Source organism: Echinops telfairi, unplaced genomic scaffold, assembly GCF_000313985.2.
Source record: "Echinops telfairi isolate 266 unplaced genomic scaffold, ASM31398v2 ScPeMD7_443;HRSCAF=831, whole genome shotgun sequence".
Classification (NCBI taxonomy): Eukaryota; Metazoa; Chordata; class Mammalia; order Afrosoricida; family Tenrecidae; genus Echinops; species Echinops telfairi.
In genome coordinates, this window is record NW_022104341.1 from 68,209,927 (window position 1) to 68,232,466 (window position 22,540).

Here is a 22,540-nt window from a genome sequence, read left to right on the forward strand (position 1 = left end):
CTCTGTTCGCTTTTCCCTGTCCCAGTGATGGTCCCCCTAGTGAGGGTCAGCATCTCTCCCCCAGAGGACTACGGTCACTTCTGATTTTAATCTTCTGCTTTCATTGTTTACCTTCGATTCTACCCGTCCATTTTCACTACAGTTAGCAGAGTGATCTTTTTGAAGCCATCTTCCTGCTTAAAACCTTCCAGTGACTTTTTCTTTAATTTGGACTAAAAACCCAAGCTCCTGCCTGTGGTCTTGAAGTCCCATAATTTGGCCACTGTCCAACCCTATCATCACCTGTCACGCTCCACCGGCTCCCGTGTTTCTCCTCACAACTCTCAGGTTTATCTACACGAATCATTCTCCAGTCAGTTCTTTGTACAGGCGTCACCTCCACAGGCCAGCTTTCTCTGATTCTCTGATGGCATAGCCTTTATTCCTGCCATTATTCTCTGACACTAGACTGTTTAGTTTCTTCATGCACTTAACTCAAGTATCCTTCCCAACTCCGAGCTTCCTTAGTATGTAAGGACCTAGTTCACGTCTACACCCCTAGTTTCTGTGAGTTGCTGAGTAAACATTTGTTAAATGACTGCAAAATGTGTAATAAGAGGAAAGATAAGTAATGTAACATTAAGTTAACAATAGAACAATGGATTTAGATAGCATTCCCCTCAGTGAAACTGAGATGTAACAAATCAAAAATTGGTGATGAGAGAAGGATGTAGTTAAAAATTTAGTAAGGCATCTTGGGTTGTAATTCTTCCTCAGGCACTTTGAGGAATTTACCTAATCCAACCTTCCATTTTATTCATCAGCAAAATGGCAATAGTGCTGTCTCCTGCGAGCCTCTGGTCAACGCCCTTGTCTGCTAATGTAAAGATGAGTTCAAGACCGCTCAGAGACTCTTTGGAAGAAAGTCCTGATGGTGAGCTCCTTCTGAAGTGAGCCATTAAAGACCTTTTGGAGCACGATTCCACTCTGTCTCCATTAGTCAGAAGTGAATTGATGGCAACTGGTGAAGATCTCCCAAGTGCTGACTGGACTGTGTGGATGAAACCAATACTTAGTTCCTTCTTCACTCTTTCCCTCTCTACTGCCCTCTTCTTTCATAATCGTGAGACACTTTAACGGTAGGAATTCTAGACTGGACTCAAGATTTTTAAAGTAATTAAACGTTTTTAAAAATGATCTCTTCAAAACACCGTGGAAAATCATAACATGTAAACTACCTGGCACGGAGCAAGGTACATAGGAAGGGACTTCAAAAAGTGCACAGAAGAATGGAATTAAGAAGAGAGAAAAAATTCACAACTCTTTGAAGTCCCTTTGTGGGAAGTGAACAGTAAATGGGAGCCCTTTTCCCTTCTAGTGGAACTCTTTTAGAATTGTGACCGGCTGGCTGGCTAATTCCATATTTAACCCCAAATCTTCTTTGGGATCCTCAGAACCTTATATTCTTACTACAAATGCGCATGTCTGCTTTCTATTATAGTGTAAACTCATAAGTGTTTTTTACCTTTGACATTTATCATAATGGTTTATTCATAAGTAGTCTATAAATATTTGTTTAAAATTCAACATGCATTTATTAAGTGCCTATTCTGTGCAGTGCATAGAATGATAAGAAAAGGAAATAGAAGAGCATATTCTAGCTGTACAGTAGAAACATCTTGCTTATTTTTGTTCAGAGGAGAAATATTCAGTACGGTAAGTGTGAATTTATAAAAATAAAAAGATGTTGGCACCTAAAATGTAGCAAAATATGGAAGGGAAAGCAGAGAAGAGAATATTTCATCGGGATGTGTAATAAAAGATTAGTATGCAAAGTAGATGAAGCTTTTATAGAAATATATAGGGTTTGTAACAGGATTCCTCTTGATAGTTGAAGGAGAGAAACAGTTCACACATGAAGAAATATTGATAGAAACCCTTTATAAAGAAAGTATACCATTTTCCTGTAATTAAACTGAGCTCAAACATCTCCAAAGTACATTTATACTATAAAAGATTTATGCAAGAAGCATATGTAGTGCCAAAAAAAAAAAAAGCAGCATTAGTACAGAAAGCATTAACAACGAGGGCTTCAAACCAATTCTTCCCGGCTCACTGATAGCCGGTGAGGTGGCACCAGAATGAACCCACGCTTGTCGAGTGTGGACGTATTGGAATGATAACCCGAGTGGGGAAAGTCGCCAAGTCGATGCCTGCTAGACATTTAATTTCCTCTTAGGGAACAAGAGCAGCGTGTACACTATGTAGCAAACAAATCCTTGCCCAGCAGGGTTGAGAATCATGGGGCCCTGTGTGTTGTGCTCCTCCGCTTTAAGTCCAGTCTCCCTCATTGCCCCACTCACTGCCATCTGGTCAACCCTGACCTGCAGCAACTCTGTAGGGCAGGGTGGAACTGCCTTTGTGAGTTTCCCAGACTAACTCTTTACGGGAGTAGAAAGCCCTGTCTTCGGAGAAACAGCTGGTGGTTTTGAACTGCTGACCCAAGGTTAGCAGTCGGATTTGTTACAGCTACACCACCAGGGCATCTTCCCTCCCTCATTAGACCCCTGGAAGGGCTCACTACATCTCTCCGGAGTCTCCCAGTTCGGGGCTTTGACCCGTTAAGTTTCCCTTTCCGGTTATCATTCTGATACATCCACTTTACAAATTTGAGTCTGTTCTGATTTCATTTTGTCAGCCATGCTGAGCCAGTTTGAACTGGCTTGAAACTTCATTCACCACCAAACAAAATCAGTTTCTAATAGAAGCTTTTTGATTTCCGAGACAGCATTTTGCCCTCTTGTCAGTCGAGGGGCCTCTCTGGGGCTCAGTTTTCTTGTCCGTCCATTTTGGGTGATGCTTCATTTCTAACGAATCAGAGCTTTGAAATCCTATGGTTGTCAGATCAAAATGATGAATCTTACATTCTCCTAATTGTGAATAATTCTGGCTTGCCTCTGTTGCTGGTGGCGTTATAAATTGATAAAATGTTTTTAGGCAAAGTAGTCTGTTTTTATGTAATTAAAGCATGCATCTGTTCTTATGCTTTGATTAGGCCAGTTGATTTTAGAAGCTTTATGGCAAGTAAGCCCAAAGAGGTTAAAAATTCATGTATTTTAGACAAAGATTTTCATAGGGTAATTTATTAAAAACTGGAGAAAACACAACGTGAAAACCAATCAAAGAAATGCCCAACAATTGGGAAATGCAATGGAAGTGGCCCGAGGGTGGGTACCAGGGCGGCTCAGCCACGGGCAGCAGGGCCTGGAGTCTCGGAACCCTCTAGGGCAGTGGCTCTCAACCTTCCTCATGCCACCACCCTTTTCATACAGTTCTCATGTTGTGGGGACCCCCAGCCATAACATTATTTTCATTGCTACTTCATCACTGGAATTTTGCGCCTGTTAGGAATCAGGCGACCCCTGTGAGAGGGTTGCTTGCCCCCCCAAAGGGGGCGCAACCACAGGTTGAGGACCGCTTCTCTAGAGCTTCGCAGGAGGGCAAAGCTGGAGGCAGGCCTTCCTGACAGCTGCTTTTCATCTTTAAGACTAGTCTTAAAACGTCCACTTCATTTCCTGACCTCCCAGAGGTCACCGTTTCCAGCTCTTTACCAGGTTTCTTTCTCTGTCTGCAGGATGTGACGGTATCACTGCTTACCAGCTGTGCAGTCTTGGGCATGACCTGCTTTCCACTGAGAACCAGACACTCTTATACCACTATCACAGCCAGCACATGCACACACGTCCTTGGTACAATGTCTTCGTGTTCTCTATTTTACTTATTTGGGTTCTAATCTCCATTGCAATGGCTACACAGAAACACAGAGAAAATTTATGATTGAAGGGTTTTTAGGGAAGTTAGCAAGCTGTAATGCCAGTGAGAAATGCTCAGGACATAATACAAAGTTTATATAATATGTAAGCCCTGTCTTTGGAGAAACAGCTGGTGGTTTTGAACTGCTGACCTAAGGTTAGCAGTCCAACTTGTTACAGCTACACCACTAGGCTCCCTCATTAGACTCCGATTACAGAGTTTCAGGCCTGCTAATAAATGCCCAAAGGGCCACACTACTCTACTGTAAGCTTCAACCGGAAGGCATTCGGATCCAGCTCTGTGGATCAGCAAACCTAGATCCCTGAATTAAGTGTACAGTGGCAGCCCGAAGGCACTCACCTCCACTTCCATAGGTCAGCAAGGCCAGCTTCCCCTATTAAGTGCCCAGAGGCACCCCACTCTGCAAGCCAGCACAAAAACACCCATCTTAACTGTTCCATGGGTGGGAGAGTCCATCCCTCTGTTGCTTGCTCTGGCTCATGGTTCTGCTGCTGCTCTTTGGATGCAGGAGGGTCACTGCACAGGAATATTGGGTCCAGAGGAAGTGTTCCACTCCTGACTCTTGCTGGTGATGATCTCTCTCTTCCTGCCTCTCAGAGGGCTCATTTCATACACAGCAGGATGTCACTCTAGGGAAAATTCTGGTTGCAGTTACTCACAGCTTTACTCGGTGTCTGCCCTACCTTCGTACCAAATCCATGCAGGCAAAGGTCGTTTGGTGGGAGTTAGAGACTGACTAGAAGAGCCATATTAAATAGTTCACTGCCCCTGTACTTAGCTCACCCCCTTTAAGAAAGTTAGGTGGTGATTTTAGACAGATCAAACAGGATTCCTTGTTTTCCAACTGAAAACACGGACACAGCTGAGTCATGTAGTGTATACTGCAATGGCGCTTTCTTTCCATACAGCGTTTTTTTTCCTAGAGTTAAAAATTATCATAGTTTTGATTTGCTTATTCTTCTAGGTGATTAGCATCAATTCCACCTGAGACCATCCCAGTTCCTATGCGTACCTTCTTCTAGTGCGTGCAGGTATCTGTCTCGTGTTGCCTTCCTTTTCTTGAAAACCATCTCAGCCTTCAGGTCTTTGCTAATTCGGATCGTTGTTCTCATAGCAGTACCTCTAAGAATTACGAAGCTACGTACGCAACCATTTACCCGAGTCTCTCTTTTGTTCCTTTTAGGTGTTGTGAAATGTACCTTTTATTTTAAAACCACAGAGTATATTCTTATGTGTGGCTGCGTTACACAGAGCATGTTAGGAAGTACTGGCACAACTATAAGACATTTGTTTGTTTTAATTGTATTGTGCTCTTTCTTTATAGGCTCTTAAAATCAGAGACGCCTGTAATTGTCCAGCTCTTTCTGAGGCTGACCCTCGGTTAGTATTCAGACTCACCATGAAGCATCTTCTGGAGGAGTCGGAGCGAGAAGACCTCAACATCACCGTGAAGAGACAGAAACCGGCTGCTCTGCCCACCCAAAAGCAGAAGCAAATACCATTAACATACGTAGTTGAGAAGAGAACTGGCAGTTAAATGAAATTCTGTAAGACACAGGGTTTCTGAAGCAATATTTTCATTTTATGTTACTTAAAAAAAATGGTGTTTGAAATGGAAAAAAGAAAGCATATTCAGGGTCAAATCATGTATATTACAGGTATTATCTAAATTCTTATACTTTGTATTTTTCATGAAATATTGATGTATTTTAAAATCTCTTCAATAAGGAAAATGTCACAGAATAAATGTATAGTATACATTTTACTCGGTCTCATGCTTGCATTTGATTCGAAGGCAGCCCCCGAGTGGATGAAAAATAAGAATGTGCAGTAACTGCTATTGTAGAGAGGGCCTCAGTCGAGCCTAAACTGGGTTCTGAGTCTAGGTAGTTATGATCACCTGGGAAACTGACAGGCTGAAGGCCTCTGCCTACAGGAATTGGTTTGCCTTGTGTGGGATTAGGTGGAAAGGGGACCTTGGGGCTAGAGAATTCCTGAGTCCTCCCCCTGGATGCTGGGGAGGGGGACGGGGAGGCTGCAGGTAGATGCCTAAGAAGCTTTTGTCATAGGGAGGCACAGGTAGTGCTGCTCGTGACCCACACCGCACAGTGAGAAACAAAGCAGGGGGCAGTATTTCCACGTTGACACAGTGTGGTTCTGCTACAGTAGAGTCTTAGCACAAACGTCATCTTGGCTTCTGGAAGGCATTGTGCAGTTTGGAAATCTCAGGGGTTCTCATGGAAGGAACCACCCTGTTGAGAGCTCCACCAGAGAGGCAGGGCTAGGTGCTGCCGTGTTGATCTTGGGAAACAGAAGAGGGGCAGGAGGAAGCAGATGAGAGAAACAGTACAGGCCATACTCCCAGGGATGCCCAGAAAGCACTACTGTGAGCTATTAATCATACAGCATTATTTGTAACCCAAAGATATTTAGGTTATACTCCTAAGATGGACACTTAAAGCCAGTATGTTAACGACTTTCTCAGAGGATCAAAAGGAAAGGAACCACCTTTTCCGACTGTGAGCTGGACCCTACATTGATGTCATTTATTCTGCAACTTTATGATGTAGGGTTTTTTCCACCTCATTTTGCAAGGAGAGTCTTAGGTTACATAATATACTCAGCTGAGGTCTCTGCTATAAAGAGCAAAACCAGGTCTGTTGGTCTTTGCCACCGCCTGTCTGTCACCATTGTCTGGCACCTTCAGACTGGCCTATCAGAAGACAGGGGACAAAGACTGGGCAGCTGCTGGTGAGCTTCCTCACACATGGCTACAATACAAGGACACATTTCTGAATGATAAATCCAGAGACCACTTCTCGGACCCTTCTATCAAAACACACGCAAAAACTTGAGCTGAGGCAGGGTGGACTGCACTTGAGTGCTTGCAAGATCTCGTCTGCAATGTGCCCGGACACTGTTACATCCCCTTAGACCATGTCGTTACCTAGTTGTTAAGTAGATGAGTTCTGCGCCTTGTATGTATTGCAGGGTTTACTATAGATGGTGTGTTATTCTTGATCTGCGTGCATGACAGTTGTCAGGTGGAGGTTCAGAAGAACTCTCCATAGGGTCATCCTTTACATCTGCGAGTGGACTTTTGTAAGAGGTACTCAATATCGTAAAGACACTTGGACCATGTCACCCAGTGTCCACAGCAAAACACACTGCTTGATTTGCTAGCGAGTCCCTAGTCTATTGTCTTCCATCCCATTGTCACATTGAACCATGTTGTTCAGGCTTGCTAGAAAATATATGCAGGTTGACATGCCAGAGCAGTGATAGTATATGGACAATATATTATACATTCTATGTAGTGTATATGGAAAAGTGTTTTGGAGCCAAGGCTTGTCATTACTGGTTTTTATCCCTAACCCACAGAACGAATAAAGGCAACAGAAATGTCACATGTCGGCTCAAGGTTTTACAAATCCGTTGGCAGGTCCAGAGTGGTACGTATGCAGATACTGAAAATCTTGATATGGAAACAACTGCTCTGCATGTATGTTACTCAGTTCTGTAGGTTCCTGGGCGATTAGATTTTGGCTGGCTAGCTCTGGGGTTACGAACGTGGTTGTACTAAAGATGGGCATGAATGCATCCTAACCTCGTTCATCATCTAGACCCTGGTAGCACAGTGGGTTAAGCACCGGGCTGATAACAGAAGGGCGGGTGGTTGGACTCCACCAGCTGCTCAGCCGGAAAAAGATGGAGCAGGTCTGCTGTACTTGCTATCAACTCCACAGCAGTGGTTTGGCTTGAGTTTTATAATCTGGAATCACAGGTTCCTGAACATAATTGACCTGCCACCCCTGTTCAGACCAAAAAAAAAATCATCAGCACCCTATTAAAAATAATTAAAAACTTTTTGTACTGCCTCCCATAATCCAGGGTGAAGTGTATGTTATCTGCTTTTGCAGTACCCCCTGGATCATCCTATTGCCCCACTTTGGGAACCACTGATTTAGATCATCGCAAGAATGTATGTATGTATGTATGTATGTATGTATGTATGTATGTATCCTGACTAAGCTTGACAAGTGCGGGGCTGTCTCCCTTTTGCTGTATCCCAACTGTTTCACAACATCCTGTACAACAGCAGTCATCTAGTCAAAGGCCCAAACGACAGCACGTGAAGAGGAGAAACGCTCGTGTCTGATGAAACGTCTGTCTCTCTCCCTATCTGTGAGACCACAGACAAGCCACTCAGGTCCTCTACCCCTCGTTTGTTTCCATTTGTAAAACTGGTACCAAATTTGACCTCAGTTTAAGAAAAGATTAAAATGATATTTTTAAAGTATGTAGCACAATGTCTAGGGCTCCAAATGTAATAAAAATTGCTACCATTTATTGAATGCTTACCTTGTGCCAAGTATTGTGCTGGGCATTTTTAAAGCATTATTGAACCTATATGGAATAGGCGAGGCGCTCTGGTGGGTTACGAATTGGGCTAGTGGTTCAAATTCGCCCACAGCTCCAAGGGAGAAAGACAGGGCTTTCTGCTCCTGTGAAGATTTTCGTCCTCACAGACCCTCTCCGGGGTCACTAATGAGTCAGAATGGACTCGATGGCAGCTGACTATATGCCAGGTAGCATGTTGGCCCCACGTTATAGACCAGGAACTGCAGTTTAGAGGGGTGATTTAAATGGCCCAAGGTGACAAGTTATTGTTGGCGTTCGGTGCCATTGAGTTGGTTTGACCCCATAGCAACCCGATGCAAAACAGAATGAAACTCTGCCTGCTTCTGGGCAGTCCTCACAGATGCCCATACACTCGAGCCCGTTGTTGCGGTCACTGTGTCGGTTCACCTCCATGAGGACCTTCCTCTTTCTCACTGCCCCTCTGTTAGGAAGCAGGGACTGGGCTCTCCTGACCACATGTCGAAAGTATGTTAGATGAGGGCTCTCTGTCCTTGCCTCTAGAGAGTCATACGTAAGTTTGTCTTTGTAGCAGTAATAGTCTTCTCCTGAACCACAATTCAAATGCTTCGACTCTTCAGTCCTTAGTTAACATCCAACTTACACATACATATGAGACAATTGAAAATACCATGGCTTGGGTCAGGTGCGCCTTGGCTATCAAAGCAACATCCTTGCTTTCAATACTCTAAAGAGGTCTTGGGCAGCAGATATACCCACTATAATATGTCTTTTGATCGCTTGACTGCAGCTTCCATGGGGATTGCTTGTGGAGTCAAACAAGATAAAATCCTTAACGACTTTAACCTTTTCTCCTCGTCATGATGTTAGCTCTGGGTTCAGTTGGGAGGATTTTGGTCTTCTTCACATTGACTTGTAATCATACTGAAGACTGCAATCTTTTATCTTCATCAGCAAGGGCTTCAAGTCCTCCTCACTTTCAGCAAGCAAGGTTGTGTCATCTTTATATCACAGATTAATAAAGCTTCCTCCAATCCTAATGTCACATTCTTCTTCATAAATCCACTTTCTCTGATGATTTGCTCAGAATGTAAGTATAGTGAGAGAATACAACCCTGACGCACACCTTTCCTGTTTTTAAACCGTGAGGTAGTCCCTTGTTCTGTTTGCACAACTGCCTCTTGATCCATGTAACATTCCCAATGAGCACAATGAATTCCCATTCTTAAGGTTGTTCACAGTTCGTTAGGATCCGCACAGTTCAACGCCTAGGCATTATCAATAAAACACAAGCATCTTTCTAGTATTCTCTGTTTTGAACCAAGATCCATCTGACGTTAGCAACGAGATTCCTTGTTCTGCGTCCTCTTTTGAATACTGCCCGAACCTCTGTCAATATGCTGCATGCAAGTGTCAAGATTATATAGTGAATTTATTAAGATTGTTTGGCTGCTGCGAATAAAAACTCACACTCTGAAGAGAATTTATTGCCCTTGCACTTAGAAGAGAAGCCCAGAAGGATGTGTAATTCAATCCAGAGGATCATGACATCATCAGAGCCGTGTCTCTGCTTCCCTCTCGTTTCTTACCCCGGACTTCCTTCTTCCCCAGTGATAGTAAGGTGGCAGCTAACACTGCCGGAGTAAAAGTTCCTTCATCCGCATCCAGGTGGGAGGAGTAACTCCCTCACAACTATTGGCACACCCTCTAGTTGCACCCTCTCAGCAGTCGGTGTGTTTGAAGCCACCCGGATGGGAGTGAGAGCCATAAATGCTTATTGCGTTGGTGAATAGCAGAAGCAGCCATTGCCCTCTTTTCCTTTCTGGAAAAGCATTGCCTGGAGCTCCATGGCAGGGGTTACAGGTAGCTATCTAAAGAACGTCCATCCCTAGGAATAATGAAATTCCTGTTAAGCACTCCAGAGACGTTCTCTCCACCTGGGTATAGGATGGCACCTGTGCGCTCTTGTGGGTCAAGCAAACGGTTAAATATTGAACGACTGGCTGAAAGGTTGGTGGTTCCAACCCACCAGGAGGTGCCTCAGAAGACAGGCCTGGGGACACGGCCCTGAAAGGCCACAGCCAGGCGAGCCCTGTGGAGCAGCTCCACTCTGCGCACACAGGTCCCTGTGGGCCGGATCGACTGTTTGACAAAGAACGAAAATAACAAGAGAGTTCATTAGTCTGTGGTAAAGAACCATGTCTTAACTTCATCGCTGGAAAGAAAACTATCACCACCACTCCTTACACCTCCCCCCCTAACCCGGCAGAAACCCAACACCCCTCGAAGGTCGGCCAGCAGTTCCCAGCAGTCACACCACCATGGCCCCCTTTCCCACTCCCCGACTGTGTGCAAGGACTCTCTCCATCGAACCCTTTCTGTCTTGGGCTGGACAGTCTTTCCCCTCCATGAGCGGTACCTGAGCTGGCCGCTCGGCTCGGAATCCCCAGGCCCTCCCTCAAGCAGCAGAATCCTGTTTCCAGTCTCAGAAGCTCTATGACATCATCACAGGCCAATCAGGGCCTCTGGTCCTCATGTGATGATCAAAATTCCAGCCAAAAAGGAAAGAAATTTGTGATTTTAATTAGTCCGGGTGGCCTTAGTGCATGAGAGGAAATATGAAAGTTTTAGTTAGGGTCTTTGAAAGACTCAGCATTGTTGGTGAGTTCCCAAGGCCCTCTTCACAGACCCCAAGGGGCTGGGGCATCGTCTTGGGCAGCACTGGTTTAAAAGCAGGTTTGCTTTTATTTTCTTGTTTAAGAATATCAAAGGAAAGCCAACATTTGTTAATTTTGAGCCATCTATCAAACAATCATTCTCAAAGACGAGAGATGATAATGCTCTATGTAAGGATTCGATTGATAGAAATGTGTATTTTTAAAAGTAAGATGATTTTTCACAGAAACAAATAATACCGATTTAAATTTTTTCCACAATGACTCTCCTCTGGTGTTAATGTAGGGCAACATCACAGGTCTTTATTTTTTCACTGAGGAAATAAACAACAACATTTGCCCTGCCTATTTCCAGGGATTATTATGAGCTTTAAGTAAAGTAACACGAATGTGCTTTGTTCAACATCCCAGATGCCGTACCCAGGTTGATGCTCACATCAAAAAGGCAAGTGATTTGCCCGATTGGATACAACCCAGAATTGATGGACACGTTCACTCACATGTGACAAAGTGGGGACTCGTCTGGAGCACAGTTTGGTTTGAGGCATGAGTGTGTGTGCAAGGAGCCCCGGTGGGTGGTGCTGTCTGCTAAACGTTGGACAGCTCGCTGAAACGTTGGCGGTTCAAACACACCAGCCACTTCAAGGGCAAAAGATGCAGTTATCTGCTCTTGTAAAGATTTTATAGCGTTGGAAGCTATAACAATGGGGTCACTGTGAGATGGAATAGATTCAGGTGTCCCGAGTTGGGTTTGGGGTTGTGTGTGTGTGTGTGTGTGTGATGACCTAATTATATACAGAATCCCACATATGGTCCTCATTTAGTGAGAATTCCGTATTTTCATAATTTCTGTCTTCTGAAGACTTGAGCCAGAAGAAGGAGGGCCAGTATGTAACTGGGATGACCACTGCATCCTCCAGATGATGGGTTGGAAGGAGGAGACTGGATGTTTGCTGAGCCCTAGGAAGGGGGAGATTTTACCGCCTCCCTATTCTTTTATTCCTTCCAGCAACTCAGTGGGTTATTTTCTCCCACTTCCAGAGAAGGAAACGGGGGCTCATAGGACTGTCCCTTGCACATGTGCCCCAACTTCCACCTTCTCCTGGGGGTGCTTCTGGGCTGTGTGCCACAGTGCCTCTGTAAGTCCTTGGAGGGACTGAGCCCCGGTGGCTCATTTAGTCCACCTGTGAATGCTTTTGTTCCTTCCCTGCCTCACCTTCAAGGAGCGCTGGTGGCGTGGCAAGCTCAGTTGCTCAACCCACCACTTGCTTCAGAGAAAGATGAGGCTACCGGTTCCCATCACAGAAACTCAAAGGGGGCAGTTCTACTCTGTCCTGCAGTGTCTCTATGAGTCAGAATCAACTCATGGCAGAGTGTTTGCTTTGGCTGGTTTTGTCTCACCTTCTCCACTCCCTCCTTTGGGTCTCACAAGATCACCTCCCAAATAAGCTCTCTGAGTCTGACTGGGGCGGAGCTCAAACTATGAGCTCACATCTGGTCATCCCCCCTTTGCTGCTCGGTTGAGCTCCCTTCCTGTTATGTGTGTGTGTGTGTGTGTGTGTGTATGTGTGTGTGTGACTCTGGACACATTGTTGTCTGGAATGTTGTCCTTGAAACTTGGTGGGCCAGGATGCTGTTCTCTATCTCTCTGTCTGTCTGTCCGTGTCTCTCTTTCTCTCTTTTAGTTTGCTCTCCTGTGATCTGGGCAGACCTGCCACTCTTCAGTGCTGCTCTCTGGAGTACATTCTTCTGGGGAGGGTGGGGGTCAGTGTAGTTGGGACAGGGGACTTTTTTTTAAAGAGACATTATGTGTTGTGGGTTAGCTCTTTAGCTGGTTAAACAAAAACCCACTGCCATTGAATTAATTCAGACTCAGAGCAACATTGTTGGTCAGAGTAGAACTACTCCTGCCTGTTTTCAAAGTTGTTACACTTCACAGTAGCAGAAAGCATCATCTTCCTCCCTTGGAGTAGCTCAGGGGCTCAAACCATGAACCCACTGTCCCCTCAAGGGTCCCCTTTAACAGGTTAGTTGGTTTTAATGCATGACAATGCAGTGTGATGTGGCAAAATGTCTTTCCAATCTGGTAAATCTTAGGCCAGTGTTTCCCAAAGTGGGCAATTCCTTCTGTTCCCTGGGGGCAGAGCACTGAAGGGACCCAGGGAATTTCAAAAGCAGGTACTTGTACTTTATCCTGGATTATGCGCTATAGTATAAATGTTTTTAATTGGTGTGGAGGGTGCTAAGTAATTTTTTTTTCTGAAAAGGATGTAAAAGGCCAAATAAATTTGGGAACCTATGTTTTACACAAATTACTACACTTTCCCAGACTACCTCCTCTCCCATCAGGCGGTCAGTAGTCCCTGTGCTGTGGAATCCCCAGGAGCGTGTGGTGAGTTTCTAAGGATAGCTGCATGGCTCCAGCATGTGCGGCCACTGTGTCCCTCTTCTCTTCTCCTGCCAGCTTATGGTGATAATTTATAAGGAAAAGTTTGTAATCACAACTTGAGAGCAGATTGAATTTTTGCTAGGCTTTGTATTAATTAAAATATCCATTTGGTAAAGCAGAGAACTCCTAGAGACAAATATAAAAATATTTTATTCAGCAATTCTTTTACGGGTTACTCAAAAGCAAATTAATAATCAGGCATTGCCTACCCTGGTTTCTCTGCTTTTTACTGATGAAATTGCTCTCCCTGAACTGTTTCGAATGTGCCAACAGCACTGGTGCATTCTGCTAGCACCTCCGTGACTTATGAAGGGGAATCTTCAGTGGTGGGATTCAGCTGGTCTGCATCCGTTTGGCAGAACCAATATTTAACTTTTTGCGGAGTTCGGTAAACTGGTTGTTAAAATGGCACCAGTAATCAGGGTTCTTTCTAAGGTCGGTGGCTGGGTAAGCCACTCAATGTAGAGATCACAGATTTACATTCCTTACTCGTTCTCAATGTTCATCTCTGCAACAGCAGTGTTCAAAATAGTAAACTAACTTGCAGTATGTAGGGTTTTGTTTTGTTTTTTAGAAAATACTTAAAGCAGTCCTTAGGACAGTGAACCCGTTGGTAAATCATTTGGAATGTGAAAGTTCAAAGCAAAGAGGAAGAGATATCAATCGGAAAATATGCCCTTGATAGAAACAAAGCTGGAATTTGTATGATAGAATTTTGCAAGACCAATGACTTCTTCATTGCACATACCTTTTTCCAACAATATAAACATCAACTATACATAAGACCATAACCAAGCAGAATAAAATACACTACAAGATGAAGAGTCAGTGAGAAAAGATGATGGACATGCCTAATCTTAGCAGCCAGAAAGAGGCCTGGGTGTGTCAAAGGAAAATATAATCAATTGTACATTTGTAAGTTCCAATGGAAGTTGTAGAAAATTAAAACAAGTGCACAAGAACCAACGTATGACCTTGAGTCTATCTCACCTGAATTTCAAGAACAGATTTGATGCATGGAGTGATAATAACACTGGACATGATGGGGTATGGGACAACATTAAGAACTTCATACATGAATCAAATGAAGGTCATTAAAAAAAAACAGGAAAGAAGGCAAAGATCAAATTGGATGTCAGAAGAGACTGGAATTTGCACTTGATCTTAGAGCAATAAAGCAAAAAGAAGACATGATGAAGTATAAGCTGAATAGAAAATTTCAAACGGCAGCTCGAGGACATAAAGCAAACTATTGGAATGAAATATACAGAGTCCTAGGGTTACAAAGCCAAAAAGAAGAACACACTCATACCTCAAGGTGAAATAACTAGAAAAAAATTAAGCCTCAGTTGGAATATTGAAGGATTTTATGTGCAAAACCTTGACCAATGGTGGGAGCAACAAGAAACGGGCAGGAACACACAGAGTCACCATCCTACCAAGAACGGGCTGCCATCCAACTTTTCCAGAAGATGGCATGTGGTCAAGAACCTCTGGTATTGAAAGAAGTGGTCCAAGGTACACTGAAGGCGTTAGTGGAAACCAAGACTGAAGGAATTGAGAAAATGTCAATAGAGACATCTCAGGGTAATGAGTGCTCGTTCATCTAGGCCAAGATATTTACAAGACAGCTACTTGGCCAACTGACTGGAAGAGACGCCTGTTTGTACCCATTACAAAGAAAGATAACCAAACAGAATGTGAGAATTATAGAACAAAATCATTGATAGCACATGCAAGTAAATTTATGCTGAAAATCATCGAATAACAGTTGTAGCTTTAAATTGACAGGGAACTGATTCAGAAGAAGATGTGGAACAAGGGATATTGCTGATGTCACATATATCTTGGTGGAAAGCCAAGAATATCAGGAAAATGTCTCCTTTGTTTTATTGACTGTGACAAGGCATGCAGCTGTGTGGAGAACACTTTGCTGTCTTCATGCACAACCTGTAGATGGATCAAGAGTCAGCTGTGTGGGCAGAGCAAGGGAAGACTGCCTGGTTTAACATCCAGGGAAGGTGTACGTGAGCACTGCGACCTCTTAGCACACTTACTTAATCTCTATTCCTTTGAGTAGCTGGGCTCTGTGAAGAAGAACGCCGGATCAAAACTGGAGAAAGGAAATGTTGACGGCAACATATGCACAAGTGTGCTTCGTGCTATTGAACGATGGCTTGTTATAAGGTTTGTAAGAGCCCCCCAATAAAATGATTAATTAAAAATAGAAAAGACTGGAGGAAGGCTTGTTAAATATCAAATATTACTTTTATTCCAAAAAGTTATCCGATTCCTGTCCTCCTACCCTACCAAAGGAACCACCACAACAAAAGGAACCCATCCATCGATTTTGACATAAATTGAGCTCTTATCCAGGAGAACAGGAGAAATGGCTCCAGTGGACAGAGTTTCCAGCAAGACGAATCCCCCAATGACCTCTCCCTGCCACCGCTCAATAATGGTGCTTGCTATAAATCAGAGAACTTCTTTATCAAGTGCCTTGGGAGCGCTTGGGACCGCTTTAGGCCTAGAGTGGGATTAATCACAAATGCTGCTTTAGAAAGAGTGATGGGTGTGAATAAGAAGGTTCAGTGGAGATCATTCTGATTCACCTTGATTGCTATAGATACCTCCAGTTTGCTGAACTAGGGCTCTAAGTTTTGAAACATCTCAGTTTGAGCAACGACATTGCATTCAAAAAACATATTTCTTGACCCTGGTGGACAGGGAAAGAAACTAATGCTTTATAAAGCACCTACTGTGGACTATGTGTGCCAGGGATACTACATCACATGATTTATCCCCACACAACTCCATAAGAAAGTATGGGCCATGCTCATTTTACAGATGAGAAAAGTGTATTGACTTGCACAAGGTTATACAATGGCCAAGGGGTCCAGAGAAGGATGGGAAATTTAGGTCTATGTGACTTCAGAGCTTGATTGTAGCTCCCTGGCCAGCAGAGATGAGCGCAGATTCCAAGACAGAACTGAGAAGTGGCTTGCTGGGACCGCTGGCAGTGCTGCTCACAGCAGTCGGTTGGACTCAGCTTTAATGCTAATCTTCTGTAATGACTTTTCCAAATCTCATCTTTTTTTTCCCTTTCCTTCCTGATTTAGGATCCACCATACTTTGGTATGACTTTATTAACAAAACAGAAGTAAGCCCTATTTCCAAACAAGGCCATGTTGATAAATACAAGGGTTAGTATTGAAGCACATGTTTTGGGGGGTCATCATTGAATCCGTAAGAGAGGAGCGCACTCAGATGCCTCTTGGAAGGCACTGGGTTAGGGATCTCACGCAGTTGTAACAGAAATAACGTCAGCGGACGGCTTCCGCCTGTGGAGATGTATTTTCTCTCAGCGTCGGAGGCTAGGCGCTCCAGTGCAGGATGGCAGGTCCAGAGGAAGGCTTGCTCTTTGTTCTGCTCTGGAGGAAGAGTCTTGGCTGCTTTCACACGGGATCCAGGGTTCCCTGCCTATCTCCACATGTCTCTGCATCTATCTTCCCTGGCATCTAGGAGTTTCTCAGCACAGGGACTGCACTCAGTCCAAAGAAGTACCCCCTTCTCTGCTTGATTATCTCTCTTTTTATCTCTTGTAAGAGAAAAGATGAAATAGGTCATACTCCAGGTAAACTCCCCTTACATCCGATCAGGGCTGTGGCCAGGGCAAGAGTGTTGTGTCCCAAGCTAAGCCCCTTAAACCTGGCTGACTGTTCATATCAAATCACAGAAGAGTGGATGATGATGTCATTGCATAACTGTCTTATTACAGCAACACGGAAACTAATGTTTTATAAATGCATACAACTAGACCATGGAGAATCATCACCCAGCCAAGTTGAGACACATTTCAGGAGAACACAGTTCAATTCATGGCAGGCACCTTTCAAGAGAACCCAGTGGGGAACGTGGATGACGGAAGTTGCAGCGGCCTCCTCTTCAGAAGGATTGTCAGGCTTTACCTGGGCCAATGCCCGCCCTTGACTGAGGGAGGCAGGCAGGGGTCCTGGACCTGAGTCATTCCTGCTGCACACGGAACCCTTCTTCTGTTTTTAAAAAAATCATTTTATTGGGGCTCATACAACTCTTACCACAATCCATCCATCCATCCATGCATCCATCCATCCATCCAACCATCCATCCATCCATCCATCCATCCATCCATCCATCCATCCATCCATCCATTGTGGCAAGCACTTTTTTACATCTGCTGCCATCATCATTCTCAAAACACCCGCTTTCTACTTGGGCCCTTGGTATCAGCTCCTAAATTTTCCCTTCCCTCCCCCATCCTTCCTCCCTCACGAACCCTTGATGATTTATAAAGTATTATTCATTTTTCATGTCTTGCCCTGACCAATGTCTCCCTTCGCCCACCTTTCTGTTGTCTGTCCCCCAGGGAGGGTGTTATATGTCAATAATTTATTGGTTCCCCCTTTCTGCCCCACCTTCCCCTTCCCCTCCTGGTATTGCTACTCTCATTATTGGTCCTGAGGGTTTTATCTGTCCTGGATTCCCTGTGTTTCCAGCTCCTATCTGTACCAGTGTCCATTTGCTGGTCTAGCCGGATTTGTAAGGTAGAATTGGGATCCAGGATAGTGGGGGTGTGGGAGGAAGCATTAAAGAACTAGAGGAAAGTTGTATGTTTCATCATTGCTATACTGCACCCTCACGGACTCATCTCCTCCCCGTGACCCTTCTGTAAAGTCCAGTTTCCTAGAGATGGGCTTAGGGTCTCCACTCTGCCACCCCCTCGTTCACTCTTCTAATGGAGCATGTTGGCCTGAGGAGTCTCCATTGGAGTGGCTGAGACTTTCTTATAACTTAACTGCGATTCAGAAGCGCTTCCTACTTCATTCTCCTTCCTTCCTGCTCTCCATAGGTGTCAGATAGGTACCCCTTTCTCTCTCCCCTCTTATCCTGAACAGACCCTCCCACCCCCCCTAACTCTCACACGCCCAACCCCACATTGTCTGCTTCCTGGAAAACTAGAATGAACAGATATGATGATTCTCGTTTCCCAACCCCAAGTTGATCCAACAACAACAACAAATTCAGATATGTTATGGCTTTTAGAAAAAAACATAACTCCATCTTTGGAGTAAAATTAATATAACCATGCTAGAGAGTAATTTGCGATAACTCATAAAGCTGAAGAAATATCCCACATCCACTAATTACATGGGTAGCTATATTAAGCTTGTACCCTAAGGAAAGTCTGGCACAAACGCAGGGAACATGTTCAAGATGCTCACTGCAGTGGTATGTGACATAGCAGAAGCTTGGACACACTCTAAATGTCTATCATCAGGAAGCCAGATATTATCACCAGTGTAGGACTACAGGGCAGTGAAAATGAAAGGAACTAGAGATAAAAGCCTTCATCGACATGGACATGTCTTAAAAACAATGGTGAACTAAGAGTTGGTAAAAGGTTGCCAAGTGATATACCCACTATATCACATTTGTTTAACGTTTTTTGATATGTAAAACAGTGAAATATATCTCTTTTTTTTTTGAAATATATCTCTTGTGGAAGCATACATATGTAGTGAAATATAAATATGCACTAGAAAGACCAATACCAAATTTAGGAGAGATGTCCCTTCTGGGGTTATTTTAAACCAAGTCACTGTATGTTGGCTTTCCATGTGCCTAAAGTATTTCATAATTTTAAATGAAAGCATATTAAATAATAGCTAACACTTGTCACTATTTCAAAATTACAATGTGATTTAAAGTTGACTGTGTGTTAGAAAACCCGGGCTCGGTATAGCCACATGTCAGCAGTTGAATCTCCATCGCAGAACAGTGGCTTCTATTCCCCTTAATAGCAATTCGTTGCTTTGGGGCCTATCTAACTCTCTTTCATTCCCTGACACTGGACCATAAGCTCTTAGGAAGAAGACTCTCATCTACTTATTTCTGAATCCCCAGAGGCTATGACAGTAGCTGCGAACAGTCCGTGTTTATTATGCTTTTAATAGTCAGGAGGAGAAGCTCTGGCGGCGTTGTGGTTGCACGTTGGGCTCTGATCCACATGGCTGGCAGTTTGAAGCCACCAGCAGCTATGAGGGAGAAAGCCTGGACTTTCTACTCCAGTAAACAGTTACAGTCTCCGAAACCCACAGGGAAGTGCTGTGAGTCAGCATTGACTCGAGGGCAGTGAGTTTGGAGTTTTATTTGGAGTAGTCAGGAGATGAGGAAACAGGACTGGGAAGGAGACAGGCAGGTAGAACAGCTTGTGCAGTATAAGAAGCCCCCCCCCTCCAATATAGCTAGAAAGGCAAAAGGCCTGCCCCTGCTGGAGGGAGTTCAGACTGATGGTTGTCAGATCCAAGTTGTCAAGGATTTTGTCTTGCTTGGATTTGCAATCAATGCTTATGGAAACAGTAGTCAAAAGATCAGAGGACTCATTATATTGGGCAAATCTGCATTCCAAGACCTCATAAAAATGTGGAAAAGCAAAGATGTTTCTTTGAGGACTAAGGCGCACCATAGTATTGTCCATTGCCTCATATGCATGTGAAATTTGGACATTGAATAAGGAAGATCAAAGAAGAACTGATGCATTTGAATTACGGTGCCAGAGAAGAATATTGGCAGTGCTAGGGAGTGTCGAAAGAACAAACAACTCTGTTTTGGAAGAGGTACAAATAGAATTCCTCCTTAAAAGGGAGGATGGCAGAGCTTCAGCTCTTGGACTTTGGTCATGTTATCAAGAGAGACCCATCTGTGAAGGAGGAAGGACATCATGCTTGGTAAAGCAGAAGGGCACTGAAAAAGAGGACGACCCTTGCCAAGGTGAATGGAAATAGTAGCTTCAGCCATGGACTTAAACATAACAATTGTGAAGAGGGTGCTGGACTGGGTCCTGTTTGTACTGTTGTACCTTGTGTCGCTATGAGTCGGAACCGAACTGATGGCACTTTACAACAACCACAACCACATGGTCTGCAGAAGGGTAGCTGATGTGTTCTGACACACTGCGGTTTCTAGGACTGGGCCAGTCACTTTGTTATATGCTTCATGCGTTTTAGTTTGAATCTTCCCAGCGACTTTGAGCGCATGGCCTTGCCACCCCTTTTGACAGATCAGGAAACCGAGACTTCTGTTTGGCCCATGCTCCTGGCTTCTGACAAGAGAAACAAGACTGACACCGGTGCTGTAGGTCAGTGTGTAAGAGGACCACTTGGAGCCAGCCCCCAACCTCTGTCACGAACCATCTGGGCATCCCTAGACAAGCTGGTTGACATTCCGGGTTGCTCCTCTGAAAAAGTGCATGGCGATGCCTTCTAGCTCATGGGGGTGTTGTAGGGGCAAATGAAGGGAAAAGGCAGAGTATGTGCCCAGTAAGATATTTGTTATGGTGTTAGGGTTCCCTAGGTGGCACAGACAGTTAAGCGCTTCACAACTAACTGAAAGGTTGGCAGTTCAAACCCACCCACAGGCACATTTCAGAAGAGAGGCCTGGAGATCTGTTTCTGGGAGCTCATGACCTTGGAAATCCCGTGGAGTGGTTTTATGCTGCACACTTGGGATCTCCATGAGTCAGAATTGATTCGTAGCAAATAACAGCAGCAACTCTATTATTATTTATTCCGGAGCCATTTTATTTTCCTGAGAATTAGGTAGAGCTTTACCTATCAGATCATTTTTGCATTCAACAGCTTAAACGTCCTATTAAACTTCCCCCATGGCCTTCCCCATTCACGCTCCCCACCCCATCTTTCTCTGGGAGAATACTATGTTCCCCTTCGTCCAAGTGAGCACCTGTCTATGCTCTAGCCCAGTGGTTCTCAACCTCCCTAATGCCAGGACCCTATCATTCAGTTCCTCATGCTGTGTGTGGTGACCCCCAACCATGAAATTAGTTTCATTGCTGCTTCATAACTGAAATTTTGCAGCTCTTATGAATTGGGTGACTTCTGTGAAAGCATCATTCAACCCCCAAAGGGGTCATGACCCACAGGTTGGGAACCGCTGCTCTAGCACATCACTTCTTCCCTCTTTCCCCTCCTGGAAACCATCCAAGCCCGTTTCTCTTGGTATGGAAGTCTTTCTCTTGTTTTGCATTGTTTTTAAACATGTAACAGTAGTCTCATACAACATGTGTCGTTTTGTGATTGACTAACTTCGCTCAGCATCATGTCCTCCGAATCCATCCATGTCGTGAAGTGTTGGACAGTTACGTCATGATCCTGAAAGGGTGTCCCGTATTCCATGTGTGTGTACCACAATCCATTCCTTCTTCCACCAGGGGGCCTTTAAGTTGCTTCTCTCTTCTTGCTGTTGTGCAGAGGGCTGGGATGAACATGGTCTGTTCACGCGGTAGTCTTATGCTCTAGGGTGCATCCCAAGCAACACTGGTGTCTGCAGAGCCCCCATTGCACTCTCCACAGTGGCTGTCCGCGGTGAAGTCCCGCGACAATGAAGGGGGTCTATCATCACCAAATCCTCTGCAGCATTTCTTATTTTCTGGGTTTTGGATTTTGCTGTCACTTCTAGGGCAAGCGCAGGTCATTGTTTTCATTTGCACCTCTCAGATAGCGAGCATTTCTTCTCGTGTTTACCGGTTGTCTTCTTTGACGAACTTTCTGTTCGTGAATGGGGCCATTTTGACTCGGGGGCCATGATTATACATCAGCTTGACAGGATGGCATCAGAATGTGAAACCACTGCACCCCGATCACTGTGGGAGCGATGAATGCATCTGAACCCCTTTTTCTCCCTGACCCCCCTCCCACCTTGCTGGGAAGCACATGACCTTGAGGCTTGGCTTGGTTCCTGTATCCTTTTCCAGTGGAATTGTTTACTGTGCTGAGCTGTCTGTCTACTCTTCCCGCTTGCTTCCTCCTCTACGCTGGGAGTGCCTTTGGAGGTGGGAACCATGTCTTGTTCATGCTCAGTCATTGGCTGGACCATGTTCACCATCCTGTGCCTTGCCTGTTGTCAGTATTGTGTGCAGTTGAGCCAGTACTATCGCCGAGCTACCCTCTCGGCTAATGTCAGCAGCCCCATAGGGTATTCTTTGCTGCTATCTGTGCCAGAGCAAATTGCCAGGTTGATATCTCTGTCCAGGGTGCTGACAGGTTCAAACTACCGACTTTTCAGTTGGCAATTGAGCACTTTGCCATTGTATCATCAAGGCTTCTTGCCCTTACTCTATTTACTGCCAGAGAGTTGATCCCGACTCATAACGAAACCCTCATAGGGT

At 44.5% G+C, this 22,540-nt stretch overlaps 1 protein-coding gene across 3 annotated transcripts in view; it reads left to right on the plus strand.

Moving 5' to 3' along the window:
* OMA1 (OMA1 zinc metallopeptidase) overlaps positions 1 to 5,578 on the plus strand; it is an 89,145-nt gene extending 83,567 nt beyond the window's left edge. For 2 of the 3 annotated variants that reach the window (XM_004699636.2, XM_045291952.1), the window contains one exon: positions 5,138 to 5,578. In XM_004699636.2, the coding sequence (XP_004699693.1) occupies positions 5,138 to 5,350 (213 nt within the window). In that variant the 3' untranslated portion in view covers positions 5,351 to 5,578. Of the gene's footprint in view, positions 1 to 803; positions 1,475 to 5,137 lie in introns of those variants that run through there. The other variant, XM_045291954.1, reaches the window with a different exon arrangement.
* The last annotated feature ends 16,962 nt before the right edge of the window (positions 5,579 to 22,540 follow it).